The 17,300-nt window shown below is 44.2% G+C and overlaps 1 protein-coding gene across 3 annotated transcripts in view; it reads right to left on the bottom strand.

Annotated features, from left to right (window-relative positions):
• The window catches only part of LOC137618189 (uncharacterized), a 122,521-nt gene that overhangs the window by 42,392 nt on the left and 62,829 nt on the right, over positions 1-17,300 (bottom strand). For all 3 annotated transcript variants that reach the window (XR_011039751.1, XM_068348265.1, XM_068348279.1), the window contains exon 2: positions 4,182-4,258. Coding sequence is in view for 2 of the 3 variants with exons in the window: in XM_068348279.1 (XP_068204380.1) it covers positions 4,182-4,258 (77 nt within the window). In the remaining variant the exon portion in view is untranslated. The remainder of the gene's footprint in view (positions 1-4,181; positions 4,259-17,300) is intronic.

Genomic DNA, 17,300 nt, shown 5'->3' with positions numbered 1-17,300 from the left:
AACAAGGAGGTACTTTTTCGCAGCAACTATCCCATCTAGCAGTAGAGATACAGTACTGAGATGGGCCGAAATCCAATCGATACCACTATCGGCACGCTTCATTCCCGGCAGGTGATGGAAAAACCTGAAAAGCCAGACTCTGAATCTCCATCCCTAAGTAAAAAGTCTTCTGGGATGGAATCAATTGGGACATCTTCTGGGATGGAATCAATTGGGACTTCTCTGAATTCACCAGAAGTCCTAGTTCTTCTGACAGACTCATTGTCAGACGCAGATCCTCCAGACAGCGATTGAGGGAGGGAGCTCTTATTAGCCAATCGTCCAAGTACAAGGAGGCTCTGATGCTTCTTGAATGGAGCATGCTCGCCACATTCAACATTAACTTTGTGAAGACTAGATGGGTGGTGCTGAGGCCGAAACACAAGGCCCAAAACTGGAAGACCTCCTTTCTGTACACAAACCTCAGGTAACGTTTGCAACTTAGGTGGATCGGGACATGAAAATAAGCATCCTGGAGGTCTAATGAGACCATCCAGTCGCCCTTCCTTACTGCTGCAAGCACAGTCCTCTGAGATTCCATAGAAAACTTTGTCTTCTGGACATAGCTGTTGTGGGCACTAACGTCCAGGACTGGTCTCCATTTTCCCGAGTTCTTGGGAACCAGGAACAATCTGTTGTAAAAACCTGGTGATTTTAAGTCCCGTACCCTCTCTATTGCCTTCTTCTCTAGCAAGAGAGACATTTGAAGCTGCATGGCCTGCTTCTTCAATTCCTCCTTGTATTTGGGAGAGAGATCCACAGGGTCTATAACTAACGGAGGTTTCGAGATAAACGGGATCTTGTAACCCTCCTTTAAAACTAGATCGGACCAAGGGTCCGCTCCTCTTCTCTCCCAGGCTTGCCAAAGGTTGTTTAGCCTGGCCCCCACTGCTGTCTGAAGGCGAAGGCAGTCAGACTCTGCTCCGGCCTGACCTAGAACCTCTCCTTCTAGCCCTTCTACCGTCAGGTCTTAAGCTACCCCTACCGATCGACCTTCCACGAAAAAGCTGTGATGCTTGAGAGAAAGAAGAATCCTCCTTCGGTCTACGGGCGGAGAATGAAGTTGGAAGAACTTTCCTAGCTGTTTTGGAGACTAAGTCGTGAGTAGCTTTTTGTGTTAGGGCAGCAGCAACCTCCTTTACTAGCTCCTGAGGGAATAGAGAAGGAGAAAGAGGTGCATAAAGCAATTCTGACCTCTGGAAAGGAGTGACTCCCATGGAGAGAAAAGAGCACATAGTTGCCCTCTTCTTAACGACCCCGGCTGTAAACAGGGCTGCTAACTCATTCGAGCCATCTCTAACAGCTTTATCCATGCAAGACATTACATGTATAAAGTTAGCAGTTTCAGAATCCTTCATTGCAGACACTTTCTTCCCCAAGGCGCCCAGAGACCAATCAAGGAAGTTGAACACTTCAAATGCCCTATAGAAGCCTTTGAGGAGATGGTCAAACTCAGACATAGACCATAGGATCTTTGTCCTTCTCATAGCCAAGCGACGAGAAGAGTCCACTAAACTCGAGAAGTCGCCTTGGGCAGAAGCAGGAACTCCCAAGCCTAGAACCTCTCCTGTCTCGTACCATATGCTAGACTTGGAAGCTAATCTGGCCGGGGGAAAAGCGAAGCCTGTTTTGCCTAGAACTCTTTTAGATTGCATCCACACACCCATTAACTTTAATGCTCTCTTTGAAGAGCGAGAGAGAACCATCTTAGTAAAATTCGATGCTCTTGCTGTTATTCCCAAGGTAAACTACGATGGAGGTGAACGTGGAGCTACAGGTGCAAAGTGATCAGGAAATAATTCCGTAAAAACCAATATAATCTACAGTGTTGAGGTGTTTTATTCTCTTCCTCTTCCGAGACAACCTCCAAAGGCTCATCCAGAGAGGAATGATCATCCGGTTCTTCTTCCGTACGAATTCCAGTGGCAGTAACAGCATCTTGTTCCGAAAGGTGTCGCCTGCGAGCATAAGCGTCAGCAGCGCGGTGCACGCGATCAAGTCGTTCGGTATGTTTGTCCACCTGACGATCGCTAATATTGCGCTCGACGTCACGTTCGTGCGGAAGTCGAACCGTATCTGACTGACGTTGGGCGTCACGGTATGTTTGATGTTCAACGTCACGCTCTTGTTGTTCGACGTCACGTTTAGCTTGGCGCGCAACGTCACGCTCAGCTGCCTGGCGCTTGTCGCCGCGCCTGGAATGATGATGCTCAGCATCACGCTTGGCCGCTTGACGTTTGTTATCAAGAGAAGTAGAAACTCTATGAGAAATAGCACTCTTATCACGCTGTTCAACAACACGAATGTTGGTAGGCCGCCTGTGCGACAACGCGTCATGATCGGAATCATGACGAACCACCGCTTTGCTAACAGCAGGCTGAAATGACTGCATAAAAGATGAGAGCTGCTGCTTCATGTCTAGCAGCATAGCCCAATTAGGATCAACCTTAGGCGACACAGGTGTAGAAACTTCTATAGCCAACTCGCCTTCCACATCGCTTGCATAACTTTCCACATTATCGGGAGATGGAACCCAGTCTGGTGGAAGCGGCGGTGATGTACAGTAACACCATATTCAGGAATAAGCTCCGACTCAGTCTGAAGTAAACCCTTGTCAACCTCCGACATCCTGTCAGGACGTTTCGGAGGAGAACCTTCAACAGACGAATGAAAACGCTCTGGCGAATCCCAATGGCTGCAGCCAGGCGCTTGCAGTGACGGATCGCGCCTCTGCGCCACTACATCCGCTTTTCTCTTAAGAGGTCTGGAAGCATGACACCCGAAGATGAATACAAAAAACTAACGTCACCTTTCCCATGGTGAGGGTGAGCGACCTGCGATACGACAACAGGAATGCTCGAGGGGACGTCTGCGCGAGCGATGACGCCTCTCGTTCCCTTTCGCCGATTGACATTACTTCTCCCATGGGTTCGGGAGCTTGAAAGAGGTCTAAGTCTAGGTGAACGACAGGTTCGCGCAGACGCACCCTCCACATCACTGAACACATTAATAGCACTTTTAACACTCCCATGGGTTCGGGAGCTTGAAAGAGTTCTAAGGATAGGTGAAGGACAGGTTCGCCCTGACGCACCCTCTACATTACTGAACATATTAATAGCACTTTTAACACTAACACTTTTAAGTTGGTTAACGTCGGACATGAGTTGGTTTCTGTCCGCCGCGAGCGATTCTACCCTTACGCCAAGAGCTTGAATCGCTGTCATCATATCTTTCATCGTAGGTTCAGATGAAACAGTATTAAGGTTTGGATCTACCACTACAGGGGAAGTATTAGGTTCAATGATATTAGAAGCAGATAAATCTCTAGATCGAGAAGAATTATGCCTAACTCTATCCCTCTCTAATTTGCGAGAGTAGCGTTCAAAAGCTAACCACTCACTTTCGGACAATGAAATACATTCTTGACATTGGTCTTCATATACTGTACACAAATTTTACCCCTACATTTAGCACAAATAGAATGGGCATCAACAGAGGCTTTTGGAAGCCGAGTCTTACACCCTTTCACACACTTCCTAAATGAAGGAGAGGGGTCGGTCATATTGAAATTTAAACAGAGAGATAAAAAATAAGCAAGGGTAAAAAAATAATCCAAATAATCCAAATCCAATAGGTATTCAAGAGAATCCAAAAGCGAGTCAAATAATGTGAAAGCCAATAACCAAAAAACAATGTATATCACCAAGATCACAGTCAAATTCAAGGTAGTTAGCGAGTGAATTCCTAACGATGTTGCCAAAATGGCGGCAGGAGAAAATCTGGTGCTGGATGGAATAGTTCGGCCTAGCTCCCGTGGTGGAGCTAGTGTACACCTGGCAACTCTATCTGTGATTGCCGCGAGTTTTTTAATTTCTGCCGGACGTCAGGGTCTAAAGCCATTGTTATATAACCAGCGGGTAAGTTTAATGTTTAAAATTAGCATTTACCCTACTTTGAATAATTTTATTGATTACCTGAAAAAGCTTACTAGGTTACAAAATTTACGTTTGAAAAATTGAATTTTCAAAAATTTTACATTACAAAATTAGATTTACCAGTTTAAGAAAAAAAAGAAAAAATTTACGTGAAAAATCTTACTTGGTTAAATAAAAGTTGGAAAAACTGAATCGAGTAAAATTTACCTTGATTTCAGCATCTTGGCTGAATATCATCCAATTTATCATCCCTCCAAAGCCAAATTTAACTTGCAAGATGCAATCTGAAATAATGCAGTTCAGTATTTAAAATGTGATTTTCCGGTAGTCTCATTACTTGCCAAAATCACTGTAAATTCAAACTAAATGATTAATGTAGAGATCAAAATTGAGAACAAAAGCAAAATAACTACAAAATCCAACAGACTCTTGTAGAAATAAATATGTAAGCTAGATACAAGATTAATTCTCCAAGCCTATTGATAAATCAAATTGCAGGGAAACTATTTTATAGTTAAAACGGATTTAGAGCGAAACGAAAAATCTATTTTTGGGTGAGATAGCCATCTCGTCCTGAAGGAAGGTTCCTATAAGTAGCTTCCAGGGGATATTTGAACTACAGTGATATTCCCAGATAATTTACCTTTAGGTCTCCAGAATTCTAACTCCTGGTGCGAATATCCTTAAAATTTCTCTTAAGGATATCGCATAAATCAGGGGTCGTATATCTTGATACGACACATGGCAATCTTCACCCGGAATAGCGTTTTCGCCTCGAGGGGGAAGAGTGGCAAATTAGAAGGGGAGCCTTATCAAGGTTACCCTTCCTCCCATACTACTATTGAGTATCTAGATGGCACCATATCTAAGATGACGGTTATTCCTAGTAGCATTGAGCATGGTGCTACAAATATAGTAGTTTCGGGAGGGATCCTGCCAAGGCCTTTTCTATAGAAAAGGAGGGCGGGTCCATCAGGACGACATGGCTATCTCACCCAAAAGTAGATTTTTCGCTTCGCTCAAAATCCGTTTTTTGGGCTCAAGCCATGTCGCCCTGATGGAAGTTTACCAGAGAATTAGTAGAAAGTACTGTATCTGTGGATTTTCGTAGGTGCCTTAACCTTGGGACAATTTTTCTATGGTCATCTGGATCATTGAGACCAATGACGTTACCGTTATCCGTCATTACCACTAATCATAGACAATCTTAGTGCTTCCTGCCCCCTACAGGGAAGAGTCATACTAGACAGTAGAAAAGGGGCCTCAAGGTTAGCATATATTGTATGAACAAACATAAGTATCCACCAGATATACAAACGGTCTCACGGTTTGTATATATTGTCGGAACAATATAAGTGTCAACTATATCCATTGTTTGTAAGCATTCAATGATATGAGGTTTACTTAAATAAATAAGTAAGAGAACTCTGGCATATTTAATGTGCAATTTGTACGGCGAAATAAGTCGCAATTACATTCTAATAGACATTATTTCAAATAAATGACTAAATGGAATAACGAGTGTAACGAATGTAACGTGTTAAAGGAATTATATGTGCAACGTATACAGAAAATATTTTTCCTCCCTGAAAGAGAAGAAATGATGAGTGCCACTCTAAAACTGAAAATTTTGATAAATATTCCCAATATAAATTCTGTAAATATTGTATACAAGTGTTATCTGTATAATTCCACACCTGAGATTTTGAACAGTCTTAGTGTCACCATGGTGACACTCACTTAAAAGGTATCGCACTGGAGGTGTCAACACCTTTTCACCCTAATTGATAGTCCCAATCAATTAACTGTTCATCGCAGCACTGGACGACAGGTTTTAATACACTACCTGCCACCACCACATAATGCTTCAGTTCATGGACTTGCTTAGCGTGGTGTTTGTACAACACTCTCGATGATTTCCATCCAGTATATGAGCAAAGACGCTCAAAGTCCATATACTGAAAAAAGTTCAGTGATGAAGCAATTTTCCTCGGATCATGACCTGCAGGTGTACTGTCAGGATCCGCTCTGCGAATGAAGTAGGTGAGCTTCGCCGTCAGTTGTTTTAGGGATAAGTTTGATCCTGAGGTTTCTCCTTTGAAAAGCTGTCCTCCCCTGAAGTCTGAAGTTCTACGAAGATAGACCTTTAGACACTCTACTGGACATAGAGAGACATCTTCCTTCAGAGGGCAGATTCTCCAGGGACCCCATCTTTTAGTGAGTAGCTCATTCTTGGCGAGAAAAGCTGGATCAGGAAAGAGATTCAGTTCTCCCACTTCTGTGAACTGAATGTGGCCCTCATTTCTTGATAGGGCTACTATTTCACCAACTCTAGCCCTTGATATCGGTCATTTTAGATCTCTTCGAGCGTTTGATGCGTATCTTCTCCAGACTCCTGACGCATCTTTCAGCTGTGCTTTTAGCACTGGGTCTGTCACTGCTGCGAACTGGAGAGAGTTCAGTACTCTTTCCTGTTAGCGTCTTGAAATCCAGTCGGATTACAGTAGTCTCTTGACCGACCCTGTGATATCCTTCTTCTTCCCTAAGGGAAAGGAGAGATAATGTGACCTCAGGTTCCAATGGTTTTCCAGCCATTGAAACCTTTGACCTGGAGAGAGTCAAGACTTCTTGAAGTTGATATTGCATCCCAGATGTTCCAGGAACTGGGTTACTTCTTTGGATGCTTGCAGACCAGCCGCTTCGAGTGCTGCCCGCACCAGCCAGTCATCCAGGTAATTTGTTACCTGAACAGTTTCTAGCCGTGGTTGTTGCACGACTGCGTCTGCCAATTTCGTGAAGATACTTGGGACTATGTTTAGTCCGAAGAGTATGGCTCTTAGAACATACTTTATCTTCTGTAATTTGAATCCTAGGTAGGAGGAGAGGGGGCGACTGACTAGAAGATGCCAATAGGCATTTGTCAGGTCTATCGAGACTGTGAACGCCCCGTTTTGTAATAGGGTCCTTATGTGTAGAAGGATTAACATCTTGAACTTGCAGTTTCTTATGAACTTGTTGAGTGGCGACAAGTCCAGAATGACTCTGAGTTTTCTTGAGTCCTTGGGAACACAAAACAGCCTTCCCTGGAATTTGATGGACTTTGCTTTCCTTATAACCTGTATGCTCAAGAGTTATAGGGTATACTCTTCTAATACGGGGTTGGAGTGTTGGAAGAGTTGAGGAAATGATGGTGGAGACATGTCTAGTTTCCATCCTAGTCCAATCTTGATTAGGCCTTGGGCCCAAGGATCGAAGGTCCAACGATCCTGAAATTGTTTGAGCCTCCCTCCTACCGGAAGCGTCTCCTTGCTTCGATTGATCTGAGGGTTTACCTCCTCGACCGCCTACCTGGGGAACCGCGGTCATAGAAACTGTGGGATGTTGTTGAGCAGGCCGAGGGAAAAGTCTAGACTTCTTCGTCTTCCTTTTAGGTTGGGGACCCACATCCGGGGAAGACTTCCTCTTTGAAGAGATGCCCCACTTCTGGAGAAGGTTCCTATTCTCCGTGATGGCTTTTTCGACTACCTCTTTGACTACTTCGTTTGGAAAGAGGTCTTTACCCCAGATGTTGGAAGATATCAGCTTCCTGAGTTCATGTTTCACTGTTGCAGCGGCGAACACAAACTCTCTACAGGCTCTCCTAGCCTTCATAAAAGCATACAGTGGAACCTCTACACACGAATGTATCTACATCCGAATTTTCCAACACCCGAAGTAAAATTCGAGCTATTTTTCGACTCTACACCCAAATCTTATTTTAACACACGAAGTAAGCAATTTTCGTCGTATCGGTTGTATCCGAATTTTTAGACACGCGAAGTACAATTTGAACACGTTCCTACTCTACTCCCGAATTTTTTTTCGACACCCGAAGTAAACAATACCCGTACATGTAGATGGTACTCATAGCGCCGGATGTATTTTTTATTTCCGCCGATAGAAGGCAGCACTTCGACCTCAGAGGGACCCTCAATTAGCGTGGCTTGGGTCATTCCTCTGTTCTCGTCGGCTTCGTCTGGTCGTGCCCTGTGCTGTGCGTTCTGCTATAGAAGTAAAGCAAGGAATTATTGAAAAGCATTAGCGTGGCGTCTGCGTGAGTGAACTTGCAAAAGAATATGGGCGAAACATGTCGACGATCTCGACAATCTTGAAACAGAAAGAAGCCATTAAAGCAGTGAAACCTTCTAAGAGGATCACCATCATTTCAAAACGTCGTAGCCCTGCCATAGAAGAGATGGAACGACTTCTGCTAATCTGGATCAAGAACAGAGAGATTGTTGGCGACACCAATACCGAAACTATCATCTGCGAGAAGGCGCACGCCATCTTCACTGACTTGAAGGAGGTGAGCTCTGGGGGTGATGCTGGGGAGAGTTCAACCGAACCTTCCTCAGACGATTTCAAGGCATCTCGTGGCTGGTTTGAAAAATTTAAGAAGCGGTCCGGGATTCATTCAGTTGTTCGCCACGGAGAGGCTGCTAGTGCGGACACAAAGGCTGCAGCTTACTTTGTGAAGAAGTTGGAAAGGACCGTGCAGGAAGAAGGCTACGTAGAGCAGCAGGTGTTCAATTGTAATGAAACTGGGCTGTTTTGGAAGAAGATGCCCAGTCGAACCTACATCACCGCCGAAGAGAAGAAATTGCCTGGGCATAAGCCAATGAAGAATCGGTTGACTCTTGCCCTATGTGCCAACGCTAGCGGGGACTTTAAAGTCAAGCCCTTACTGGTTTACCATTCGGAGAACCCTAGGGCCTTTAAGGCCCAGAATGTGGATAAGGACCAGCTTCATGTTTTCTGGCGATCCAACTCGAAGGCCTGGGTCACTAAGCAGTTCTTTGTCCAATGGGTTAACCAAGTTTGCGGTCCTTCTGTGAAGAAGTATCTTCATGAGCAGAAATTGCCTTTAAAGTGCCTGCTATGCCTTGACAATGCACCCGCTCACCCCCCCGGACTTGAAGATGATATCTTCGAAGAATTTAAGTTCATAAAGGTGCTGTATCTTCCACCGAATACCACCTCTATCCTCCAGCCCATGGACCAGCAAGTCATCTCAAACTTCAAGAAGCTCTACACCAAGCACCTATTCAAGCAGTGCTTTAATGTCACGTAAAGCACAAACTTAACTTTGCGTGAATTTTGGAAAAGCCACTTTAACATCGTGCACTGCTTGAAGATCATAGATCAGGCTTGGTTGGGATTAACTCGACGAACCCTCAATTCTGCCTGGAAGAAGCTGTGGCCTGATGCAGTTTCTTCCAGAGATTTCGAAGGTTTAGACCCCGAACCTGATCCCGTGGTGGGTGCAGCGGAAGACATAGAGGAAATCGTCTCCCTTGGCAAGTCCATGGGTCTGGAGGTCGACGCAGATGACATCAAGGAACCCGTCGCCGAACATCACAACGAACTTACTACAGAGGAGCTCAAGGAACTCCATGCTATGTCTGAGCACGTGAGTGATGACGAGGAAGGGATCGAGGAGGTAGAACATGTGTTAGGTTCGGCGCAAATAAAAGAGGTGTTAGGAAAATATCAAGACGTGGTCGACTTCATCGACAAATACCATCCAAAAAAATTGCAGGTTTGTCGTGTAGTTGCGCAGTTTGATGATGTTTGCCTAACTCACTTTCGAAACATTCTGAAAAGCCGTACCAAGCAACTTTCTATCGATAGCTTCTTTAAAAAAACTACGAAGCGAACTCGTGATGAAGAGGAAGGAAGTGGTTCAAAGAAAACGGCAAAGAGTGAAGCAAAAGGAAGTGAAACAAAGAAAACGGCAAGGATTGAAGAGAAAAAAATTCAATCAATTTTAAGTGTAGAGAGTGTTAAAATTAATCATCAAAAAGAAAAAAAGAAAATGTAAAAAAAATATAAAATATAATAAAAAAAAAAAAAAATAAGCTAAGTTAGGTTAAAGTTCACTTAGTGTAAGTTAGAATAAGTTACGGTAGTGTACGTTTATTGTAGTCACCCTCTCTACCTCCTCGCCGCCCGTCCGTCTCCTCTCCGCGTAGCAAGACCGACACCTGCACTGGACTTTCTAAGGTAAAGTGACGCTAAAAACCTGTTTCTTATTTATCATTTCTTTATAATTATTCTTTTTTACATGTCTATTATCTAATTTAGTGTGCATTATTGTCATGTGTAATTATGTGTAGTAATTTATTAAGGAGTTATCATAGGTTTTTGGGCTCAACCACGGATTAATCTTATTTCAATGTATTCTTATGGGAAAATTCGATTCTACAACCGAAAATTTTCTACACCCGAGGTCGGTTGTGGAACGGATTAAATTCGTATGTAGAGGTACCACTGTATAGGTCTTTTACTAAGGTGGCCATATGCGTTTTGGCCAGGACCATGAGCATGTCTCGGGTACTTCGTTGGCCTGCTCACATCTCTATGCAGTTTTGTAGGGATAAAGAGGCTGCAAGTCTCTCCTTCCTCTCTTGTTCCTTGCACAAGAGAAACTCAGAAAGTTTAGGGAGATTCTCACTAAACTTTCATCCAGCGATGTCCGCGTCCAGTTTCCCTACTGTGAAGGTTAGGTGGACTTCCTTCCATTCCTTCTCCTGCATGGGCAAGGCTAGTGACAGAGGCCTACACTCCTCAAGTGCAGGGCATGGTTTGCCTGCCTCCACTGCCTTGGCAACGGATTTAAATGCCTTCCACGTAACGGGGAATGCTATTGAAGCAGGAGCAAGAAAGGTAGGGTGTTTCTTGCTCAAGGCAGATACTTTCGACACCGAATAACCCACCTTTCTCAGGCTACTTGACAAGAGAGCCTGTGGCTTATCGTGGTCGAAAACCATGACTTCCTTCTGTTCTGTCTCCTCTTTTGACATTGGTTCATGCTTCAGTCGAATGAAGCAATCAGGGAAAGCATTAAAGCTTGGCCAAAACTGGATTTCGTCTAAGGGGACAGCTCCCAACTTCTCTGAGATGTAGAGTTTGCCGTTCAAAATTGGCATAAGCTCCGCATACCTCCAGGGATTGGTTTTGGAACAGGTCGGGAGGTCTTGGTCTCTGGGTCGCTTGAATGACCCTTGAGAGCCGATAAGTGGAGCTTCACGGAGCTCACTTTTAAATTTCGCTTCCCTTGTTTCGCCTCGTTTGCGAATGTTCTCCATTAAATCCGTAAATGGGCCAGCGCCTAGTTCGTGTTGTCCAATGGAGGGGTAGAAGGTGAAGACGTCGAGGGTAACGGCTCTGGGGCCGGCACAGACGGAAGGAATTCCGACACGACATCGTCATCTCCTTCCAGAGGTGCCTCCCTGCCATCCGTCTCGATGGCAATCTGGACACAGGGAGGTGCGAGTCGTGCTTGGGGTACAACCATTTCACTATCCGCTTTCGGGAACAGTAAGCTACGCATCCTATCGTTAGGTAGGCATGGTCCCGGAGGGTTCTTCTGGAACCCTCTTACCCATTTGCGTAGCTTTTTACGTGCCGCATCCCTAGACTCCATTGACTTGGGGTCATCAAAACCTTCGGTCACTAAGGTCCGGCAGATATTGCAGACTTGGGGGTCCCAATATTGAAAGGATTCGGTAATAATAGTGCAGGGGGCATGAGACCTGCATGCTTTATGACCGTAAAAGTACTTACTCCTAAGATTGCAAAAGATCGCATCGCATTTCATCAGGGGTTCCTCCTGTAAAGAAAGGAAAATAAAATGCGTATACGATTGTTTATCTCACATGATAAACAGATATGCAATTATTCATATTTTAATCATTATAACTTAGGATAGTAAGCTAGAAAGAAATAGGAAAAGACACATACTTGTGTATCCCTCCCAGCCAATTGCTGTAACCTCCCCCCAATATTAAAGATAAAGAGTTTCCTTTATCAGGGCAACTCAAAAGAGAAGGGTTCTAACCCCTAGGGATAGAAAAAGTGTACACTGCCTCTGACCCTTCTAATTATTTAATATTGTGGGGTAAGTATTAACTGATTTCCAATCAGAGTATTGAAGGAATTTTATTCTTTCAATATAGGTTCAGTCTCAGCAAGAGCCTGTACAAGGGTACACAAGATATGTTAGAAATTAACTACTGTATGATAATACTATAGTTTTCTGTTTGCAGTATATACTATATTGCAAATATACTGGCTACTGTATAATCATATACTGTAGTTCAGCCGGTGTGTTGCCAGCATGGCTAGCACCTGGCGGCACGGTCCGGCCGGCATGTCGCCAAATGGACTAGAAATTAGAAAAGACACATACTTGTGTATCCACCCAGCCAATTGCTGTGACCTTCCCTTCCAATATTAAGACTATAGAGTTTCCTGATCAGGGAAACTCAAAGATAAGGGTTCTAAACTTTAGGGATAGAAAAGTGTACTACCACTGACCCTTCTAAAATATTTAATATTGTAGGGTAAATTTTAAACTGATTTCTAATTAGAGTATTGAAGGAATTCTATTCTTTCAATATAGGATTGGTCACAGCAAAAGACTGGGCAAGGATACATAAGATATGTTAGAAACAACTACTGTATAATATATACAATGGTTTTCTATCTGCAGTATATACTCTACTGCAAATAAACTGGCTACTGTATAATCATATACTGTTGTTCAGCCGGCATATTGCCGGCAGAGCTATTACCTGGCGGCTCAGTTCGGCCGGCATATAGCCGGCTAGTTAGTACCTGGCGGCACTGGTACAGTCGGCATGCCGCCGACTGAGTGAGTACCTGACGGCACCAGCCCAGCCGGCATGCTGCCGGCGGGGTTAGTACCTGGCGGCACTAGCTGATAGAGAGAGAGAAAGCATGGAGTGAAGGGCTGCCTTATTACAATGTATGTTTACATTAAATAAGGATGCAAGTATATAATCTTACTACCTTCCTCCAGAAAGCTTTTCTTCCCAAAAGTATACAAGAAAAGGGTACCTGACACTTGCACGCATTCGTGGCACGCACTGGCACGCATTGATGCGCGAACTCGCGTGAACGAGTCGTGAAATTGTCGTGAAAAGTGCGGGAACGATGCGTGGCATGCGTGCCATGTGTGCCCAGAACTTTGAAATGTTTAAAGTTTGTGGCACGCATTGGCACGCCAAAAATAGTCGTGAACGATGCGCGAACTGGCGTGAACTGGAGTGAACGATGCGGGAACTGGCGTGAACTGGAGTGAACGATGCGGGAAGTGGCGTGAACTTTATAATGAAGAGAAACAAAAAGGAAACGAAAAAATTAATGAAAAGGAAAGAAAAATAAACCTAATAAATTTTTATATTTGCTGTTTTAATGTGAAAAAAAATTATATCTTATTTCAAACTATTTCTATAACTTTATAATGAAGAGAAACAAAAAGGAAACAAAAAAATTAATGAAAAGGAAAGAAAAATAAACCTAATAAATTTTTATATTTGCTGTTTTAATGTGAAAAAAAATGATATCTTATTTCAAACTACTGTATTTCTATAACTTTATAATGAAGAGAAACAAAAAGGAAACGAAAAAATTAATGAAAAGGATAGAAAAATAAACCTAATAAATTTTTATATTTGCTGTTTTAATGTGAAAAAAAAAATGATATCTTATTTCAAACTATTTCTATAACTTTATAATGAAGAGAAACAAAAAGGAAACGAAAAAATTAATGAAAAGGAAAGAAAAATAAACCTAATAAATTTTCATATTTGCTGTTTTAATGTGAAAAAAAAATGATATCTTATTTCAAACTATTTCTATAACTTTATAATGAAGAGAAACATAAAGGAAACGAAAAAATTAATGAAAAGGAAAGAAAAATATAAACCTAATAATTGTTTATATTTGCTGTTTGAATGTAAAAATAAAATGATGTCTTATTTCATGCACAAACTTATTTTCCTCTATTACCAATCAAGAGCCAAAACTTTTGTTTTAAATAAAAGTGAACTGAAAAATAAACCCAAGAAATTTTTAAGTTTGCTGTTTGAATGTAAAAATAAAATGATGTTTTATTTCATCAACATACTTATTCTTCTTTATTACCTTAAAATGAAGAGCAAAACAAATTTTTTCTGTTTGCTGTTTTAATGTAAAAATAAAATGATTTCTTATTTCAACACACTTTTTTCTCTATTACCTTAAAATCAACAGACTAAAAACTTTTCATGTTTGCTGCTTTTAATGTTAAAATAAAATGCTTTCTTAATACTTATACATATTTCATGTCTGCTATTTATATGTAAATCAAATGCTTTCTTGTTTTTTTGTTTCTCTTTTTCCTTTGCCAGCCTTTCCTGATGCACTCCAACAAATGCTACAGCAGCTGCCAGGTATAGGTATCTTCTCCTCAATGCAATGGTGTCTCTGACAGAAAGCATTGTTGTCTCTTCCGAAGCCAATCCAAGAATGTCCTCAGGTTGGAGAAGCCCCGTTTTTATATGGAGTGGCCAATTCGTGAACTGGCGTGAACGATGCGGAATGATGCGGAAAGATGAGTGAACGTATCGTGAACTTGTCGTGAACTAGGCGTGCCAATTCGTGCCATGGCGTGAACGTGGCATGAACTTGTCGTGAACTATGCGTGAACGTGTCGTGAACTGGTCGTGAACAGTGCGGGAAAAAACCCAGTGCGTGGCAAAAATGCGCGCAAGTGTCAGGCAGGCTAAACTCCGCTATAGTTGGAACAGAGGCATCGAGGGTAGAGATACCCCTTCCACGAAACCAACCACAGAAAACTGACCACTTTGCCTGGTAGACTGCCTCTGTGGATCTCCTGAGGAGTCCAGCCATTCTTTTCGCAACCGGTTGCGAAAAGCCTCTCTGTGTGAGGAGGTGCTGGATAGTCTCCAGGCGTGAAGTCGAAGCGAAGCTAAAACTCTGTGAAAGATGTTGGCATGTGGTTGTTTGAGGAGGTCGTGATGTGGAGGAAGCTCCCTGGGATCTCCGTGAGGAGATGCAGAAGGTCCGGGAACCATTCTGCCTGATGCCATAGCGGAGCTATAAGGGTCACTTGCAAATTGTTGCTTGCTCGTACCTGGTTAAGGACTTTTCTCATCAGACAGAACGGGGGAAACACGTAACCTTCCAGGTTTATCCACCGTTGTTGAAAAGCATCTTGCCAAAGAGCTTGGGGATCTGGGACTGGGGAGCAGTACAACGGGAGCCTGAAAATCAGGGCCGTTGCGAACAGATCTACAGTCGAGGAACCCCACAAAGTAAGGACTTTGTTTGCTATCAGAGGATTCAAAGACCACTCGGTGCCAACTATCTGAGTTGCTCTGCTCAGCTTGTCTGCTAGCACATTCCGCTTGCCCGGAAAGAAGCGAGCTGATAAAGAGTCACCGAGTTGTCTTCTGCCCATCTGAGTATCTCTACTGCAAGATGGCACAGCTGCTGCGAAAAGGTACCACCCTGTTTGCTTAGATAAGCTACTACCGTGGTGTTGTCGCTCATCAGCACCACGGAGTGCCCCGCCAGGACCTGGTGGAACTCTTTGAGGGCCAGAAAGGCTGCCCTCATCTCTTAAGAGATTTATGTGCTGGTACCTTTCTGATTCGGACCATTGGCCGGAGATGTAATGGTGCAGCACGTGAGCCCCTCACCCTTATTTTGATGCTTCCGAAAACAGCATCAATTCCGGGGGAGAGATGAGAAGATCGACCCCTTTGCAGAGGTTCGGCTCCGCCAGCCAACACCTGAGGTCCGACTGTTCCTCTAGCCCTACGCGGACTAGGTGATCCCGGGAATCGGAGTGCTGGTTCCACTGCGATTTTAGTCGCCACTGGAGGGATCTCATCCTGAGTCGACTGTTGGGGACCAGTCGGGTCAGGGAAGAGAGGTGACCAAGAAGGCGAAGCTAATACTGCGCCGGGAGCTCTTCCCGACTGAGGAAGACCTATGTTATCTCCCTCAGTCTCTGGATCCTTTCGTCTGATGGAAACGCTTTGTGCCTTAGGTGTCTAATCGCATGCCTAGGTATACCAGTTCTTGAGAGGGGAGCAGTTGAGACTTCTCGAAGTTTACCAAGATCCCCAGATCCTGGCAAAACCTTAGAAGCTCGTTTCGGTGGCGAAGAAGGGCCGCCTCCGAATCTGCCAGAATCAGCCAGTCGTCCAAGTATCTTAGGAGACGGAAGCAGACTCTGTGAGCCCAAGATGATACTAGGCCGAATACTCTCGTGAATACCAGGGGTGCTGTGGAAAGACTGAAACACAGTACCCTCAACTGGTAATGCTTCCGATTGAACATGAATCTCAGATACTTCCTGGAAGACGGGTGAGTTGGGATCTGGAAGTATGCATCCTTCAGATCTAGAAGGCACTTGAAGTGCTGGGGTCTTATCGCTTGTCTGACTGCGTCGGCCGTCTCCATCCTAAAAGGTGTCTGTTCGACAAACCTGTTCAGGGCCGAGAGGTCGATGACTGGTCTCCAGCCTCCAGATGCCTTTTTCACAAGAAAGAGTCGACTGTAGAAGCCTGGGGACCCGTCGAGGACATCCTGGAGAGCGTCCTTCTCCAACATGGACTGGAATTCTGCCCTGAGGCCAAACTCCTGTGCGGATCCCTTTGCACAGGAGTTCAATGGAATCGGCACTCGAGTCAGTGGAGGGAAAGAGAGCATGAACGCGATACGATACCCTGAACGAATCACCTCGACCGTCCAGGGTTCGGCCCCGTGGTAAAGCCACCTCTGCCAACGGCTTTGCAGGCATCCCCCCACAGGTGAACAAATGGGAGGATTGCCTGTCTTATTGGGACTGGCCTCGGCCAGATCCCTTCTTACCCTTACCTCCACGGAAGGGATCCCTTCTTACCCTTACCTCCACGGAAGGACTTTTTGCTGTGAAAGGCCTGCTTTGCACCCTTTTTACCCTGCTGTTTTGGGTCTCTAGCCCTTTTCGGCTGCGGGTTCTGCTGTGCTTTCCGCTGTGGCTGAGAGGGGTAAGGTCTAGCTGTTAAGACCTTTTGGATGAGGGAGTCCTGACTCCATCTCCATCTCTCTGCCACCCGCTCGACATCCTAGGGATGGAACAAAGAATTGCCCTCGAAAGGAGAATTTCTCAGACTCGCTACTTCAGCCTGAGGGAGATTTCTATAGAGCTTGCCTATGACGGCATCTCTCCTCTTCAGGATAGTGTTGGCCTAAAGGTTCACTACCTGATGAGAGAGGAACTCGATGGCCCGAGTGCCGGACAAAAGGAAAGTCTCCAAAGACTTCCTGGAGGACTCCCGAGACAGGTCTTTAGCCCGAATCAATTGTCCTAAGAATCCTAACCAGAAATCCAGCCATGAAGTAGCCTGCATGCCGTACTTCGCCACCTTTTCCTGGTTTAGGATTTCAGAGGCCGAAAAGGAGACAGGAAGTCCCATAAGTTTCTCG

The sequence above is a fragment of the Palaemon carinicauda genome, chromosome 2, assembly GCF_036898095.1.
Source record: "Palaemon carinicauda isolate YSFRI2023 chromosome 2, ASM3689809v2, whole genome shotgun sequence".
In the NCBI taxonomy this organism is placed as follows: domain Eukaryota; kingdom Metazoa; phylum Arthropoda; class Malacostraca; order Decapoda; family Palaemonidae; genus Palaemon; species Palaemon carinicauda.
Note: the sequence above shows the minus strand (reverse complement) of the source record. Positions and strands in the feature narration are given on the sequence as shown.